Source organism: Lampetra fluviatilis, chromosome 5, assembly GCF_964198595.1.
Source record: "Lampetra fluviatilis chromosome 5, kcLamFluv1.1, whole genome shotgun sequence".
Classification (NCBI taxonomy): domain Eukaryota; kingdom Metazoa; phylum Chordata; class Hyperoartia; order Petromyzontiformes; family Petromyzontidae; genus Lampetra; species Lampetra fluviatilis.
The window spans coordinates 5127183-5145847 of NC_136279.1; the positions used below are offsets into that span (position 1 = coordinate 5127183).

Sequence of the window (18665 nt, forward strand, 5' to 3'; positions counted from 1 at the left end):
TCACAACACTGCAACAATGACCAGCGAGGTGAAGTATGGCCAAACAACCACCATCACTGACCAAGCATTGTGAGGCCTTCATCCAGCAGAGATTCGACAAAGAGTTGTAAATTATTATTTAAATAAAAAGGGAAATTTGTGAATCTGTGTGTCTGTTCAAAATGTTTTGCATACTTCCCGACATGCAAACTTGAAATTTGCCATGTGAGTACTTTCCAGACTGTACACCATGCAAAAATTATAAAAATAGACTTTTGTATTTTTGGAGGGGGGGGGGCAATAATGGATATATTTTGCACGCAAATGAGCGGTGACGTCACATCTCTGTCATGTCACCCGCATGCGGCAGCGTGACGCAGTGTGTCTATTAAAGTCACGCATCCCCAACCCTCCGCGTAGGCCGTGTATCCCAGCACAAATGCGCGGCTGGGGGGGGGGGGAATAGGTAGCACACTTTTAATTTGCCACGTGGCTATCTCCCATACCGTACACAATGTAAAACGTATAAAAATAGACTTTTGTATTTTGGAAGGGGGGGGGAATGACCATGATGTGTGTGGCGACAATCGATATCTGGTGAGCGTTTGTGGTATCGATTAAACGGGAATAGGTCGATTCTAAAGAAATCTACAACCTTCGATTCCTTTGCGCGATCTAAAGAATCGAATCTTGGCGCGCGAGAATAAGTTTTTATTTCCACCGCGCGTGGTTTTTATTTTTATTAATGCGGTAATGATCAAAGTTTTTTTTTCATTTGTGTCTGTTATGTTTTTAAGTTTTGAGAAGTTTTTCAATATTTTTTTCCCCAGGGCAACGCCAGGTGCTTCCCGCTAGTTATTTATAAACCAAGTTCAGATCACTGCCACTGCCAATGTGCATGGTGTGAAAGCAAACCCTGGTCGTTAGGGATCCCAGCACAATGCAAAAACCACCATGTATACCCGAGGAGGGAGCCATCGTCCTTACATCACACGTACATACATTATAAAGATACCCATTATAGCCTTAACAAACTTTTTGGGGCAAGTGATGAAAGCGAGCATCTATGAAGGCCGGCACGGCACATGAGGGGGTGGTGAGTGCCCAGCACCATGCCCGACCGCCTTTGCCTCCCTAGTAGGCGATGTTGACACACCACACCAGGAACTAATTTGAGCAGACGTAGGGAAGGCCCAGGACCAGTTCAAATAAGTTGGCCATAAGCACAAATCGAACTCTGGTCACCGGGTATGTAGCGCAGCGTGCTAACCGCTACACTACCACTGCCCAAACCCACACACACATTATGCAACCTTGTGATATTCCATGCCAGGACTTAACCATCACATGGCAGGGTTGTCAATTTCAAGGACAGTACCATTCATTATTTTGGGATTATTCGGACGGGACAGGCTACTGAATTCCCACGAGACAGCTGCTGTTACATTCGACCAAATTACTGATTTTACACTAAAGAACACCATTGCAAGCTGGTACCCTATAAACACTCAGAGCTCCTGCTATTATATTATAGCAGATGCTACTACACTAGAGATTATCTTAAGGTCACAACTAAAGCAGGTTAAGTTACATTTTATTTTACACTTGTTGGTACCACTGGAGGTGGAAAACCTTAACTGTTTTTGGAAAATCCCTATAATAGACAATCCTCTTCTTTCCTATAGCAGGGTGTTATGTGCAATGCTGATATGTTCATGTCAAGGTTGGTGAGACAGAAGACAGCTTCAAGAGTAGCCTGCTGCATATCTAAAATGCTGCCAGTAAATAAAACAAGTGGGCAGTGGTTGAAAAAAACTTAGCATTCAACTATCACACGTTTCAAAACTCTTGCTTTTCCATCCTGTCATATGAAAAAAGAAAAATTGCGCTATTATGCTCGAAACAGGCTACTGATATTATACTTGAGATAGCCATAATAAGCTTAACAGTTATTGCCCAACTGCTAAATAATTGAGAGGATCGCAACCACATACGCGACACAAAAATAACACAAATAATTTATTACGTAAGATTAGAATCAAATGCATTCATTTAGCTAAACTCCAGCACTGAGAATAAAACATTGACTTGACTTTCATGACAAACATTGCTATCTGTGGCAGGGTGGGTAGAAAGGTGCTGCTCCCTACTGTGTGGAACAGAGGTCATTTGAAGGAATTTCATAGTGAGCTCTGTGATATCCACTTCCGTCCCATCATTCTCTAACATTTAGGGTTACAATGCTCTGTGAGAGGTCTGAATGGATGCTTCATCTCGTGGCAGGTTGCCGACAGCGCAATGAGAATACCATTTGGGGATAAGATAAAAAGAAAATTATATGAAAATAAAACGCACAATTAAGAGGCATTCAGTGGAGAAAAAGTAAACAAATGTGTAGGCCATGCAATCAGATGCAATAAAAACCAATGGCATTTAGTAAAACCCTAAAATGTGATGTAGATTTGGAAGTAGATGCCTAGTAGAAGATTATTATAGACAATAGGTGGAGTAGACGGGAAGGAGCTCAACAATGGTTGAGATGTAGTTTTCAGAAATGTGGGACATGAGATCTACAAGATTAAATGGAGTGAGAATATGCATCGAAGACAATGAGACACTGCTGAATTGAATGCACTAGTGAATGGTTAGTCCGTGCGTAGCCTTGGGGACAGTTGTATTGTGGACACTTTTACAAGCATTACAAAGGAGTCTGCAAGCAGCTTTCCGAATTATGTGTACAACCATCTAAGCCCTGGGACAGCTGGACAGCCTTGTCGTTAGCAAGTGCTGCCTCAAAGCCAGTTTTGAAACATTTCCAGCACTGCTGAATACAAAATACAGAAGCAGATTTCATTAGAACAATGTTCAGGCCACTCAAAGGGAGACAATTCCACAGTGGTGAGATGTTCACTACCTCGCCTGTTATACAGGAGGTTGTGAGTTTAATCCCGACCCTCACGCCTGCATATTTGGAGTTTGCGTGTTCTCCCCGTGGTTGTGTGGATTTTTCTCCAGAGCCCCCAGCTGTTCGCTTGAAATTTAGAAACACTTCGCCGAGCTATAATTTGTGGCCAGGTCGCTTCTGAAGACGAGCAATATAGCTCAGTGGGCCTTACCTGGTAAAATATAAAAGTGTCGATTAAAGTTGTTTAGTTTGAATTCTAAATTCCCATTGCATGAGCTATTTTCTCAATATTAAGATCACTTTGAATTCCCACACAGTGGTACTCAATTTATGACCCAGTAGTTATGATTGAATGTAAGATGACAATGCCCAAGTCAAACTAGTTTTGAGTCATTAAAGTGATGTAAACCCCAATTTCCTGCGTTCAGAATGCACTTAAAATGAATTGTGCTGTCCCTGTGCGCATAGAAATAAACTCTTTTCCCTGTCACCTGTCAAAACATTTAGCCCTAAATATAATATGCTGGACTATATATCAGATACACATGGGTTATGTAACCATCTGCTACCACCGGATTGTAACTTTCATGGTCTAAGAAAACTAAAAGTTGGCCAAATTTCAAACGACTTCGTAGAAAGCTTTCAAGGCTTTGAAAACAAATTTGAACGTGTTTAACCCTCTGCCAATGCCACTGCTGGATGAGCACCTCCCCACGCCACGTCGTTCATGGGGATTATAGACGTACACGTTGTTCATGAGGATTATAGGCATACAAAATGCCCAATTTTGCCACACTTCCAGCTGCTGCCCGCCACATGACTCATTATTGATTTATCGCACATAATTGCATCTCCAGAATGCACAGTCAGCTACTAAGCTGGTACTAAAGATGCGATATTATTTGTAAGCGCAGGTTAATATATAATAGAGTTTGAATAAAATTATTAATAAACCACAACCACTATTTTGTCTCATGAACCATAATGACTTTGTAGGATAGGGTTTGGATGGGCCAGCCACCATTTATGACATCAATGCACCTCCTTACTAAGTTATGGAAACAAATGGTTACAGCAATGACCTGGCTCACTTAAACTGGGAATCTAAATTATAAGCGTGTCTTGGTATTCTTGTAGCTTAACACTGCTACAGGTCACCCTGCATTGTATGCCAAGTTAGCCACACAAAGTAACAAACTCTTGACACTTTACCTCAGTACTTTTAACATTTTATTGTAGTGACGTTCACTCAAGCATAAATTGTCCTAGCTTTAAATGACAACACATCTTTGTATTAATGTAGATTTTAGCTTATTTATGAGTAATAAAGGGTGAAGAGTTCACGAAACCGTTTAAGGTATCATGGCAATATGAAACCAAGTTCACTTTCATAACAATCTCCAGTTCAAGAAACGTCCTGTTTACTTCCACAAAAATAACTGTGTAAAGCGACCTCCAAAGTACCATATTGTAATTGTTTTCATATTTTAAACCTTGCGGTTAGTGGTAATACTGCTGTCGTGTTTCTATGTGAAAATGACTTTTTATTGAAAAGTGAACGGAAATAACAGAAACAGCCCTGGGGAAAGTGTAGAGGTTGACATCACCACACATTCACAATAACCTCTTCATCAGTTCAAAACAAATTTGCCCATCATTTTATGAGTATCTGTCATTTTCAAGGAATAGCAGAGAAGCCCGTTTTGTTTGTGTGTACTGTATATATAGTCATCTCAATCAGTCAACCCACGGCACCTGGGTCTGTCTCGTGACCTCCTGGTCGACACTTCATGTGGCCTCAAGGTGCACATGGCCTGGCACAGGTGCCATGGTGATGTCACCGCCACTTAGTTGTGAATGGCGGTTGTTGTTATACATTTTTAATGTTGTAAATTTTAAATTAAAGCTTCGTGCCCTCCTTGATAAATAGGGTAATCCAATGTAACATTAATATACAGACATATCAGTTACTTAGCAGTACACATCTTTGTTGTAGCATTGTAAACACTGAAATATATAAGATGGCCTTTCAAGTAAATCTGCCCAACACAAACTTGCAAACGATTAAGCCAAAAAGGTTTTGATAGAAAAACCCAAGTGTCTAAGAATAGCAACGTCTCCCCTTATTTCAATTGTATTTACTCACCTCCGTTTTGGACTTAAGACATATCACCAGCCCGTGATAGTTTAACACATCGAAGTGTTTTCATCCTGAAAGGTGCACTGGATAAAGCTTATCTAATGTTGGCAGACCTGGCACAGTGGTGAAAATCACACATTCCTATTGTCAGGGGCCAATCTACATAGAGAACCAACATTGCTATATTATTGTGCATTAACCTTCACTCATCAGTGGACACATCTTGGCTGATGATGATTACATATAGCATTTCATATTTGCACTTTGTATGATCACGCCAGCCTTGAAAAAGATCAATACACGCACCCACACATATACTTTATGCTGGGGCCGGGCCGCGTATGCTTTAGTACTTTTCACAACCGCACATACTAAACATACCAGCATTTACCACTAAAAAGTGGGCGACGTCACTTTTGCTGCTTTGCCAAGTTTGATGCACAGCAAGGCCACATAGCGAGGCGAAGGGGCAGTTAACCAGGAAGCCATCGCACGGTACAGTAGTGGGGGAGCTGACAAACGGGTATAGCTAAAACCCAAATACTGGGTGTCTTACCATAGCCGTGTGCTGTGTTTCAGCTGCCTGATTTGCTGCTATATAAACACGCACTCGTATATACACAACAACATTGTATATTCATTATTTTTTTCAAGAAAAAAATACATTCGTATTCACATACCGTGTAAAGTAAGTTCACTGCAAGGTACAGGATAACAAAGGCAAACAATAAACTAAAGAAATTATAAGGAAATACATGAAAGACCGGTTGAGGTTGGGTTCACACAGGATACAAAAGAGGGAATATTAGACGAAGGCAAGACAGGATACTGCTCATGGATGATGGGAGAAAATCTTGGTTCACGTTTGGAATAATACTGCAGTATGATGCCTGCTGATTTGACATCCAAGATTCGTATGTTCCTTTGGGGACAAAGAAGAATAAAATACGATCTCACATCGCTGAGAATGTAGATCAATTCAATAGTTGTTGCTGGAATAAATTAGTGTGATGTGTGAACCTAACAAATGTCACAGGTCACGCTTGCAAGGTATGCTGTGAAGGCATAAAGAGCCATAACCATGAGTTAATTAGTCTGCTGGTGCAGCAAGAGGACCGTCATCTGCACATATGAACTCGCAGGTGCATCATCTCGCAAGTTTGTATAAGCAGATGACAGTCCTTATTGCACAGGGCACAAACCTTGAGAATATTGCCCAATACTCTAACATCAGATCTAATGAATTTGGAGGGATATTTCCATCACTGGAGACTCTGTCCAAATCTCTCCAAAATTACCACAAGTGTGCTTTCCACCTGAACAATCATGCAGCAAATGCTGCTCTTCTTGTGTCCTGTTGTGGTAGCCAAGTGGGCGATGACCCCACTCCAAGATATCTAGGGGTTATATCTCAGCTGACGCCCAATCACTAATCGACTCGGTGATAGAGTACTGCACTACAGCCTGGTTTGGCAGCTCTTACACAACACTGTTAGATGCGCAGGTAAATAACACAATGCACATCATAACAAGAACACTGACACCAACACCAATTGTCTGGCTTCCTGTTCTGGCAAACATTCTACCACCAAATATCCACATAGACATGCGATATGCAAGGGAGCCGACACGTTTTCTTGCAACAACAACTACCACCTACACATTAACCGAGACCTCAACAATGTACTTTCGCTGCCAACTCAAGTTCCAATCGCCCCTTCTGGAATCGTGCTGTCAGCATTCTAGAATCTGACCCAGATCCAGAAGAATGCTGGCGAAAGGAGTGGAACACGGACATCCAGAATAAGCACCCAATTCGAGACACAAATATTGCACCTCCTGGATTTAAAATTGGTCGAAGACACCAGTGCACCATCCACAGTATCATATCATCAACAAGCTGATGTGCAAATCTCCTTCATAAATAGAAAACTAATGGCCAGCCACAGTGATATTGTGGATATGCAACCAAGGACCATATAGTAAACCACTGTAGTCTGCACCCATTAACTGTAGAAATAGCAAAAACATTTTTTTTTGCATTCTGACCACAAGCATTATGGTTAATGCAGACATGATTTCTTGTAAAAGGTTTCAGTTTGGTGTTTCAACATCTTAACACCTGTTTTGTTGCCAAAAAAAAGGGGAAACATCTATTATCATGTCCACATACTCTTCTCCATTGGTGGCTCTGAAGTCAATGATGGAAAATCCACAATACCACAGCATAGAAAATCTGTCAACAATATTTTAACTTTGAAACTTCCCATTGTGGTCATGCACTAACTAGAATCACCCAGCGAGATGTACTTTATATACATGTATGCCTTTTGGTCAATCCACTGCTAGATGAAGTGCCTCCCATACTGTGAACATTATGCTGGTTGACCGTACCTCACTACGCTGGTCAGTGTGGGGTGGTAAAGGCAGGGAGCATAGGCATTGTAGCACAGTACAGTAACAATGGATTTTTCTACACTGCCCTTTGATGATAATGTATTCCTGTAACAGTCTAGAACACCTCAAACTGTTTGTTGCATGACAGTCGGCCGTTCAATCACTTGCCAGGCTCAACCCTGTTTAGCTTCTGATGTCTGACGGGATCGCACAAATTCCAAGTAAAATTTATACAACTTTGATTATTTTAAAAAATACCATAAAGTGTCGAAAAGACTTCCTCTTCTCCACGTTAAGCTATTCTTTATCCCGGGTGATTTTATTTATTAAAAGCCTTCCACTCCCATCACTCCTCCACACACATCTCTTTGGACATATTCTGCCGGTTGTATATATAAATATCAACCCTCTTTAATGAACTTCCTGGGAACAACCCTGAAAACCCCTGATGAATATGTTCTTCCGCTGTTGTCGATGGTTGCATAACCTTCCCCCAATTTTGTATAACAAAGTTCAGCCTTTGGGTAATGCATAAATAGACGGCCACCCTACAACACCACATCAGACATGGAAGCTGTATGACCACACAGTTCACCGTGCTGGTCAGGGCGGGTTGTTGAAGAAAGCATCGCCGAGTCCTGGACTGATTCAGAGTTTGCTCGCCACTGATGTTAGCCCGAGCCAGGAATCAAACTTTTGTGGTAGGGATTATAGCGCAGTGCGCTAACCATTACGCCATTTCTCCCCTGCCACCCAATATTGCGTAGCATCTTTAAAAAGTTAGGTATTAAAATATATTGAGTACAGTAACTAAATATGAATGCATCTCAAGACGTGGAAAAACCATATGGATTTAAATAGCCGACGTAATCCCTCACGATCCTACGAGGCAACGATCCACCTAGCAACCCACACACAGTATAATTTTGTCGCTCCATCTCTCTATCTGGTGGACGTTAACTCGGCTGCATTTTATCCACTGGCCGTCACTACCCTTGCTAATCTTAAACATCAGTCGGCATCCCTTGGAGCGATGTCCTACCCCTAAGCCCACTTTTCTTAACAATATGAATTATATCTTTACATCTGAGGATGTTCTCTAATCCATGTGTTCGTCATCACTTCTCCAAATGCTATTCGAAGCATGCATCCCTCCATGCTTCTTTACGATATTCTGCAAAGTTTGCTGTAGGCGTAAGCTTCATATACAAAAGTTGACACTGCATGCAACGTGAAAGAAAACATTGGCCACAAAGGGGAGTGAGCAGAGTCAGAGGCACGCACGAAATCATCACCACAAACCCCGTTGGGCGGGAGCATTGAATTGGCTTGGATGTTGGGACATCTATAAATAACGTGGTACCGTTGTTTGTATACACGTCATGTCGTCATCAGATACAATTCGATGGGCTATGGAAAATATGGATTTCCTCCACATTAATTCAGCTAGGCTGTTTTGTTATACCCCCCAATAGAATTTCACATTAACACCTGCGAAAGTGCCCAGTCTTACACACTTTTCGCGTTAACGTTAGTTTTTGCCCCAAATATCATTGCGAACGATACAAATAATACATTATACAACGCGTTCTCATCAACTACAAACACATATACAACCGAATAACGTTAACATGCTACTGGTCTCACACGATGCTACTGTTGACATTTTACTGCGTTCATTGTTGGAGATGCTTACTAGTCATGTGCTTCTTTCGCTCTTAAGAACTCTCAATTTCTAAAATTTCGAACAGATTTTTAATTACTACACATTACTTTTCTTTGTGTCCCAGAGTCCCCTTTCGTAATTGTTTTCAAGACGTGTGCTTTAATTAAAAACTGGCTCTTGATCTCAATGGCTTCTCACCTGGTCCCACAATAAATGCCCTCTCAGCTGCTCTGCACATGATACACAAAATACAGTCTCACAGCGCGAGTAGCACACATCCTTACCCCACGTATACCCACACAAAGTAGATAGAGTGTGCACGTTTCGAGATCTGCATTTTGGAAATCATCGTTAAAAGCTGCCCAAGAGTTCATGAAATCACCGCGAAGCCGCCTTTGTCGAGCCCGAGATGGTGCGGCCTTGAGTCACCCGGGGCCCACGCGGCTCCGCGCCGGGCGGGGAAACCAGGCAAGACCGGGGATGAGGCGTGGGTAACTCGAGCTGGTGGAGACCCGAGAACGTGGGACCCCACCCCCCCAACCGAACACGTAGAACCCAACTCGAGCACATAGGAACCTGTTCCGAGCCCTTTAAACCCATCCTGTTGGACAAAGGGAGCCCTCAGGACAGGCGGTGTTGTGACCGGAACACCGGGTCCTTACTCCGAGACCGGGTGCCTGCCTCCACCGAGGCCTCCGCCGTGAGAACGGTGGTGGGTGGAGTGATGAGGTGGAGAGAGAGAGAGATGATGGGAGTAATCACCTTCGTAGATGGGGGCCATGGGAAGAGGAGCCCGCGGAACGGACGAGATGCGCCCCGATCATTGCGCGCTCGGGCCCGGCCGCGCTGCTCCTGCTGCTGCTGCCATCTTGGCTCCGCGTCCCTCAAGCGTCTCCCTCCTCCTCCTCGTCTCTCTCTCTCTCGTCTCGTTCCCTTCACCCTCTTGTCTCGCTCTGTCTCAGTGTCCCCCTCCTTGTGTCTCGCTTTTGGGAACAATCTCACCGCGTCCCTCGCCGCGAGCGCTTTCGCTTCTCTCTCTTCTCGTCGACTCGAGCCCGGCGGCGCTCCGCCTCCGTCCGCCTATCCCCTTTCTCCCTCGGCGTTTTGTCTCGCTCTCGTTATCTCTCAATCTCTCCTCCTCCTAACTCTGCCACCCTATCCGAACTCTCCCCGTTTCACTTTCTCTCCTTTTCCTTTCTCCGTCGTCTCTCCCACCACCCCACCAACCACCGCCAACGCCGTCGTCTCCTCCTCCTCCACCCCCACCCCCCGCACGGCTCCGCGCTCTCACTGCTCGGGACGTCAACAACTCTCCTCCGCTCCCCACAGCCCCGCCCCTCATCACCCGCCCCTCCCCCTCTCCTCACTCCCCCTCACCTCACTCCCCCTCACCTCCTCCCCCCACAGCCCCGCCCCTCATCGCCCCCCACCCCCTCTTCTCCTCCCCCACAGCCCCGCCCCTCATTGCCCCGCCCCTCATCGCCCCCTTCTCCCTCTCCTCCACCCCCCACAGCCCCGCCCCTCATCACCCACCCCCTCACCTCTTCCCCCCACAACCCCGCCCTTCATCACCCCCCCGCAAAGCACCGCCCCTCTTCCCCCACAGCCCCCACTCCTCATCCCTCTCAGCCCCTCCCCTCACCACCCCCCTCTCATTGTCCCCCCCCCGAGCCCCTCCCAACACCCTCCACCCCCTCTCTGTCATCGCAGGCAGAGACAAAGACCCACCCCCCCAGTACAGCCTCAACAGACTTCTAGGACAAGTGCTGTTAGCACGTCACACGAGGGGGTGGGTGGTCAGCACCACGCCCGGCCGCATTTGACTCTCGATTGGTGATGCTTACACAACGCACCAGGTGCTCATTTGAGGCTGAGTCGACCATCACCACACACACCACACACACCACTCCCTCGTCACACGCCTTGCCGTGTGTGAGCACATATAGATACTGTATACACCTGAACAGCAGCAGCCACTCCTACCTACCGCACAACACACGACACGTATTTTTACTGCACAATGCACTGTGTACACACACACACCAACTACATCCTACCACACCCTGCGTTGTGTACACACACACCACACATACATGCATGTGTGTGTACATACACGTATGTGTGGCGGGGAGCCAATCTCACAATTGTATACTTTTTTTTTAAAAGAGAGAAGTACATTAATGAAAAAAACACATTCAATGTATGTTTTTCAGTGGGGGAGGAGGCAATGCCCACCATGGCACTCTCCCCACCCCTGGTTACGCCACAGTGCCAGCCCTCTACCAGCCCTTTTCTGGCTCAAGTTCAGTATCCACAGTTGATGTTCCCATGATCAATGAGTCATGAGACTCTGTGGGCTTTGGCTCTTCCAATTATGTCCCCTCCCCACATCAGCCAAAGGTGTTTGACCATACTTCGCCGTGCCGGTCAGTGCAGGTTGGTGAAGGGGTGGCAGGATCGGTTCATATATCACTTGCCACTTTTAGTCGTGGCCAAGAATCAAACGAAGGTTGTTAGGTTCAAATCACAATACGTACTTCATTATGAAGGGCATAATTAAGTTCTTCTAAAAAAAAAATTAGTTGGTACTTCGTCCGCGCAAAAGTTTCACAATTTGGGTTTGCATCCTGTTCTACCAGGGGCTATAAAAGCTGTTCACAGTCCTAAACCACACTGTGGCATACAGGCTATAACATAAAAAGGGAAGTTTGTTTCTTTATTTTTTCATTTTTAGTACTAATTTTGCAAAGTGGTAATTTCAGGCTTTAATTACCCGAATGTTAATGTTATTCAAACATTTTACTTAAAATATCTCAAAATTGTCATGCGATGTTCAGCTGGGTATCACGAGCATGTTGAAAATTATTAGCAGACCAAGGATATGATCTTGAGGACCACCGGGGAAATTTAGAATTTGAAGTTGGTGACATCGAAGATGACAGGTAAGACTGAACCCGGGACTGGAGCATACCAGAAACAGCAATACAATATTGTAAGTCGACTCAGGTTTTAAATGAGCACTGTACCTAATGCGGTGTGTAACCATCAGTACTGGGGATATAAAGGCAGCCGGGGCTGCTATGGTCGTGACGGCCTTAATAAACTAAAAACTTTATTTTATTTTACCAGGTAAGGCCCATTGAGCTATGTAGCTCTTTTTCAGAAGCAACCTGTCCAAAAATGATAGCTCAACGAAGTGGCGTATCGTATTATGGCTTATCGTGTTTAAATATAGAGGAGCCAAATGCTCTGAACGCGTGATGATGTTGATTCTAAATGTGGAGGGGGAAAACCCCGGAGAAAAACCCACGCGACCACTGGGAGAGACACGCAAACTCCAACTACCTCTCCTGGTAAACAGGAGGTGAAAGTCTCGCCACCGTGGCGCCCCAATAAGTGCTCGCAACAATCCTTCCCTTGACGGTCTAGTGTGTAGGCTATATGGAGGTGGGGCGTTGGTTATTTGTGTACGTACAGTATTTAAATACCTTCCCCGTGCTACTCTGTGTAGTGGTTAGCGCGCTGCGCTACGAATCCGGTCACCCGAGTTTGATTCTCGCTCACGGCCAACATTCGCGACGATTATCAGAACCGGTCCTGGGCCTTCCCCTAGGTAGGCTCAGCCTCAAATGAGTACCTGGTGCGGTGTAGAAAAAAAACATCGCCACTGGGGAGACAAAGGCGGTCGGGCGTGGTGCTGGCCACCCCCCCCCCCCCCTCTCGTGTGCCGTTCCGGCCTTCATAGGTGCTTCTCGCTGACAGCACTTGCCCCAACAGTCTGTCAAGGCTATACGGGGGATCTTTGTCTTTGCAGCAGCCCCTCCCCTCGGCGCCCACTCTTTTGCCCCCTGCCCCAGCACTCCCTTCCCCCCCACTTCCGCTCCAATCCCCTCGCCCCCGCCCCCCCTTTGCCCCCCCCCACCCCATTTCCCTAACCCCCACCCACCCTCTTCTCCATTGATCTCTCTTGTCACAACACGCCTGACTCTGCTGATGAGACGCATAATGTCGAAACCGGTGCACGGTGTGCTCGTGTTCAAAACGATCCTCCTGAAATGACGCAGTCCCAGAAGGCCGCGTGACTAATGGCAAAGGAGATTGACTGAAGACGAACGGCTTCAATTCGTTTTTTATTACGTATGCTGAAGAAGGCAGCTGTAATCTTAAAATACATTCATTTCAAGTGAGAATTCATGCACGCATTCGCCTTAATGGAAATCAGTTTGAGCAAATGTTGAACAAAAAATTTAAATAACCCCTATGTTACGTGTTAAAATAAATATAATAACCCTACGTGGTCTGACTGTTGGGACACCCTCAATTTTGTTGTTTCGTGTGCAATCGAAGTCGGTTTTCCGTATCTGTCGGTGCACAATTTTGATGTAGCGACGTCCCATCCGAATCGGAACATTCCCAGCGCACATTCATAAATGACTGTGTTTTATCAATCCACTGCCGGATGATGGTCCTCCGGGTTTGACGAGGTCGGTTCGCTCTGGTGAAGAGGTGCGGATTCCCAAAGACCGATTTCAAACATCACGCGCCAGAATAGATGTTAGCCGCGGACGGGAATCGAACTCTGTTGACTGGGCTACAGAGATCAGGACGCTAATCACTGCGCCACCGCTCGTCCTTCATTTCCATTAGTTTATATTGCGAAAGGTCTATGAACTTTTCACTCGTTGTTCCATTTGCATACATCTCTGGGGTATTGTGTACAGAGTAATACTCCATTCAAATGTTAAATGAAATGCTTATGCCACGAACAGCAGAATATAGTTAATATGAACTACGGTAAATCCTGTTTCAGAGGTCTGCAAATAAATGCATACAAGTCTTTTTTTCATTATTAATCAAAACTTATTTGGCAAGCATCGAGGTTCTATTCGTCACGTGTTATTTAAGGGCATCGCTTCAACTCCGTGATGTTGACATCACAGTAACATCTCCTGTGACCTTTTGATTTAAAGCTTTCGTGACTGCAGGGATTCATATTCTTGGTTCTTTCGGTAAAGTCACGTAGAAGGGAAACAATAAAATAATAAAATATAAAACAATAAAATTCTGACGACGTTTCGATTGCAACACGAGCAATCATCATCAGGTGTGAAACCACAGCAAGAACATTTTCTTGCTGTGTTTTTCACACCTGATGAATTTTATTGTTTTATATTTTTATTATTGTATTGTTTCCCTTCTACGTAACATTACCAAAAGAACCAAGAATATCTCCTGTTACCCTTCATTCCACTATCAACAACAAAAAGTACACGTGCACCCTCGGTAAACAACGCTGGGCCAACGTTGGTCCAACAGTTCCAGTAACATGCCAACGTTAGCTCAACGTTTGCATGTTTACTGGGCATCTACAGTCCTCTGTCAATCCACTGCCCGAGGAGTGAAAGCTTTTCCACGCCATGCGGATCGCAGGGGTTGTTTTAGCCATACTTCACGACGCTGGTCAATGTGAGTTTGTGTGGGCGGGGAGGGGGTACGTGGGATCAGAGCAGTACTGTCCTGCAGTTGCCATCTGCTGGTCACCACGCAACAAAGCACCAAGTCACTCGTGACAACTTGGATGGTATCCAAATGCATCCCTACGTAGCTTATGAGCTCTGGCGAGTGTCGGCGTATTCTGGGTGGTTTCGTCACAGAGGTCGCAACCGGGTACCCGATACCCGTGCCCTACCCGATACCCGGCTACCCGTACCCGGCCAGGTACGAGTACGGGTACCCGTTTGCGACCCTGGTGCGGCCGGGTACGGGTAGGCCGTGAGTCACTGGCGAGTAACCGTTTGTCACTCATTTCGGGTAGGGTACGGGTAGGGTACGGGTACCCATTTGCGACCCTGGTGCGGCCGGGTACGGGTACGGGTAAGGAATCAAAACCTGTTTGCGACCTCTGTTTCGTCATAAGCCAGCACGATCACAAAATAGCATTTATCACTCATCTCCTCTTATACGTTAAGTAATAATTACAAGTATTAACTCTGAAAGTCACAGTCTCCGAAACGAATATTCAGGAGGGTCCTACTGCACTATGATGTTTGTCCAATTCCGTTAATGACTGTGGTTTCGTGTGGAAGGAAACCAGAGAAAACCCGCAAAGCGTACGGGAGGGTGGCACTCAGCACTCTCATCTCATGCCCTGGTGGTCACACATTTAAGTACTATCCAGGTTCAGGCCTGCTTGACTCTTTCATGATCCCATGAGGTCAGGCACATTCAGGGTGCTTTGAACATACGTTGAAACATTATACTTCCCTTTTTAATTTTGATTTGAAGCTTTCGTGACTGCCTCACAGCGCAGTTGGCAGCGCAGCAGCTTATGTCACACATAGACATGACATTAACGTACTAATCCCCATAATCTCCCTGCCTAACCTCTCCCATCAACATAGTGCTAATCTCCCATTAACACTGTTGTGCGCATATGCGGGAATGATACTCTTATGTGGCGACGGAAGCTCATTTCATGATAATCTCTCTCTATAATCTCTCTTTCCCTAATCTCCCGCATTAACACAACTGACGTGCTTGCGTCCGGGGATGGAATTCCTTCCAGCGCAGACCCTGCTTGCTTGCCCATCGCCACATAAATAACCTCTTATTGTAACAGCTCTCTCGCTGGTTCAGCAGTTCTACTGCTGGATAATTTTTTCCGCCTGAAGACGACCGCATGTGTTGCGATCGTAACGTCGTGATATATTATTCTCTTTTTAAGGTCGCACTGCAATTGAAGAATGCGTTGCGTTAATAATGGGAGGCTTCAATGCAAGGGTAGGTAAAAGGTGCAGAGATGAGACGATGATTGACAATTTGGCGTGGCAGTGAGGCACGAGATAGGAGAACGTCTATTACATTTGCAACCAGCAGTGATGTGAAGATAATGGACTCATTTCCCGAAAATAAGTGTGGAAAAATCGCCATATAGTAGCCGAAACTGAAAAATTTGAACTGAATTTTGTCTTTATTATCGCAGATAAAACCTCGTTGTAGGCTTCATAGATTACAGGAAGGTGGACCTCTTGTCAGTGCATGTTATCTGCAGTCAGCTGCGTGGAATCTTTGACACGGTGAAGCTAAAGATTCCCAAAGTGTGACAAAAAAAAATCCAGTTAAGCATTGAGGCCAGGTTTGCAGTTCTTGCATACATATACAGAAGAATGGCCACCCATATTCTGGTATTTTTTTCCAACGATTGCATTTTCAAAAAGGCGAGTTGTTGCTGCATGAGAAACATGTATCGTTGTACACGCATTTCAAATGTTCTTGCACATTTTTGGAAAATGTAGGCAAATTTCGATTTAAAGCTTTCGTGACTGCAGGGATTCATCTTCTTGGTTCTTTCGGTAAAGTCACGTAGAAGAAAAATAATAAAATAATATTTAAAAAACATAAAATAATTCTCACGACGTTTCGGCCACAACGCACGCATCCGGTAAATTTAGGTACATTTAACTCTTTAATTTGGCCTAGTGTCCGACTGTGATTGAGCATCATCATCATCATCATCCATTATCTATCCACTACGGTGCTGGATGAAGGTCTCCCCAAGCCATTGCCATTTCTCATCTCTCACGAGGCTGACGGTGCAATCCACTGAGCTTCTGCCCACGAGCCAATAGCGGTGACGAGCGTGCGGGCAGGCGGTTCCCCGCGCCACCACCCCCACCCCCCCAAAGCTACGAGTTGGCCCCCTTGACAACCACAATGTGAGATATATTTTCAACAACAATGTAAAACAAACACAAAACATATGTAACGATGCGGTTAAGCAAGATGAGCTGCGATATATACCCTAGGTGCGACCGTGCGAGACAATTCAAATATTGGGGCCACACCTGACCGATAGCCCACCCCCCTCCACCTGAGCTGACAATGTCGTAGTTACTACTCCATTAACACGAGCTGACCTCATCGCTCCATCTCCGTGGTGGACGATTTTCTGGGCTCGTTTCCTCTCCCTCGGCTGCCACTCACTCATTCGTCGCGAACACCGCCGACCATCATGACGAAATGCCATCAAGTCTTTTCCGTTCATGCTCGGCAGTGGCCTTGGCTTGTTCTCGAAATTGTCACAAGAAGGCAGGAGGAGTCAGAATGGGAAGCCCTGTAAAACCGGCCCAATGCAGTGTCTTATTGACCACTGAAATAGGCTTCCCATCTCTCTCCCATGCATAGTCGCTCAATTTAGCAACCTACAGGTGTTATTTATAGCCTCCTCGGCATGCGTGCGTGTGGGTCATTTATTTTCATCCCGCTCATATTCGTGGGTGTTACTTTGAGACTGTTATGAAGATGCGGGGCTTATGCATATATACACGTGCATGTTTATTGTTGCTGCTCATAAATTCTGATTGCAAATGTATGTGTAAATCACAGTCATGCTTAGTACCAGATGGGCACCACTTGCGGTGTTAAGGCAACGTTCTCAAACAAACCCATTGAGAATCGTAAAAGATTTCCCGTATTGCAAGGGCGACCTGGGTTAAAATGGTACAGACGCATATTTACTTAATGCGGACATTTTGCACTTGGTAATACACATACGTTTGACTATTTAAAAAAAAGTATGCGTTAGTACACATTAAAGCACTGTTGTAATATTCATCTTCTTGGTTCTTTCGGTAAAGTCACGTAGAAGGGAAATAATAAAATAATAAATAATAAAACAATAAAATACAATTCTCACGTTTCAGACGCTGTCTTTCCGACAGACGTGTTCTTCACCTGACGGATGCTTGCGTTGTGGCCGAAACGTCGTGAGAATTGTATTTTATTGTTTAATTTTTATTATTTTATTATTTCCCTTCTACGTGACTTTACCGAAAGAACCAAGAAGATGAATCCCTGCAGTCACGAAAGCTTTAAATGTTGTAATATTGTTTTGTACTGTTCGTGTTGTCCAGTTGAAACGCTGTAGACAAAGGGACAGAACACTAGGGGGCGATACTCGATATGCGACGGTTATGAACATATCGAGGTCGGTCAGCAGTCCGCAGCAAGCCATGTTCCGTAATGCGGCACTCAAGCCTGCAGGGCACCATCATCAGCCATGATCAATCTCTTGGCTGCCACCGTCATGATTTCGCCCAATGGCCATCATCCCGATAAACGACATATCCCACTTCAGTTTTCGTCCGTAAAAAATAAATAATCTAAATGTCTTTAATCTGCGTATGTTCTCAACTCCATGCATTCTGCTTTCTCTCAATGCAGCTTACAGCCTTTGTTCCATTTTCTTCAAGGTCCGTGTTTCTAATGCAGTGTATCAGTTGTTCGCCAGTAGAACCCACACACAAGATATGCTGCCCACAAATCGTAAAGCAGCTTCTCAAGGACATTGACTCGTTAACATTTTCAGGAAAGTGTTTTAAGCAAAGTAAATCTATTTATTATTTTCACCTACATGACTTTACCGAAAGAACCAAAGAGTATGGATCATTGCAGTCACGAAAACTTCAAATCTAGAATTAAATCTATGGAATTCTACCAATATCTAAAGCGAATCGAAAATAGTTTAGATTTATAAATGCATAGAAACATTGTGAAAGAATGAAACCTAGCATCATGTA

The 18665-nt window shown here is 44.8% G+C and overlaps 1 protein-coding gene across 1 annotated transcript in view; it reads right to left on the reverse strand.

The window, feature by feature from the left end:
* Window positions 1-10350, reverse strand: part of LOC144932453 (homeodomain-interacting protein kinase 2-like) — a 42508-nt gene extending 32158 nt beyond the window's left edge. The window contains exon 1 of the mRNA XM_078856522.1: window positions 9850-10350. Coding sequence (XP_078712648.1) covers window positions 9850-9868 — 19 coding nt within the window. The 5' untranslated portion in view covers window positions 9869-10350. The remainder of the gene's footprint in view (window positions 1-9849) is intronic.
* Window positions 10351-18665: the final 8315 nt, after the last annotated feature.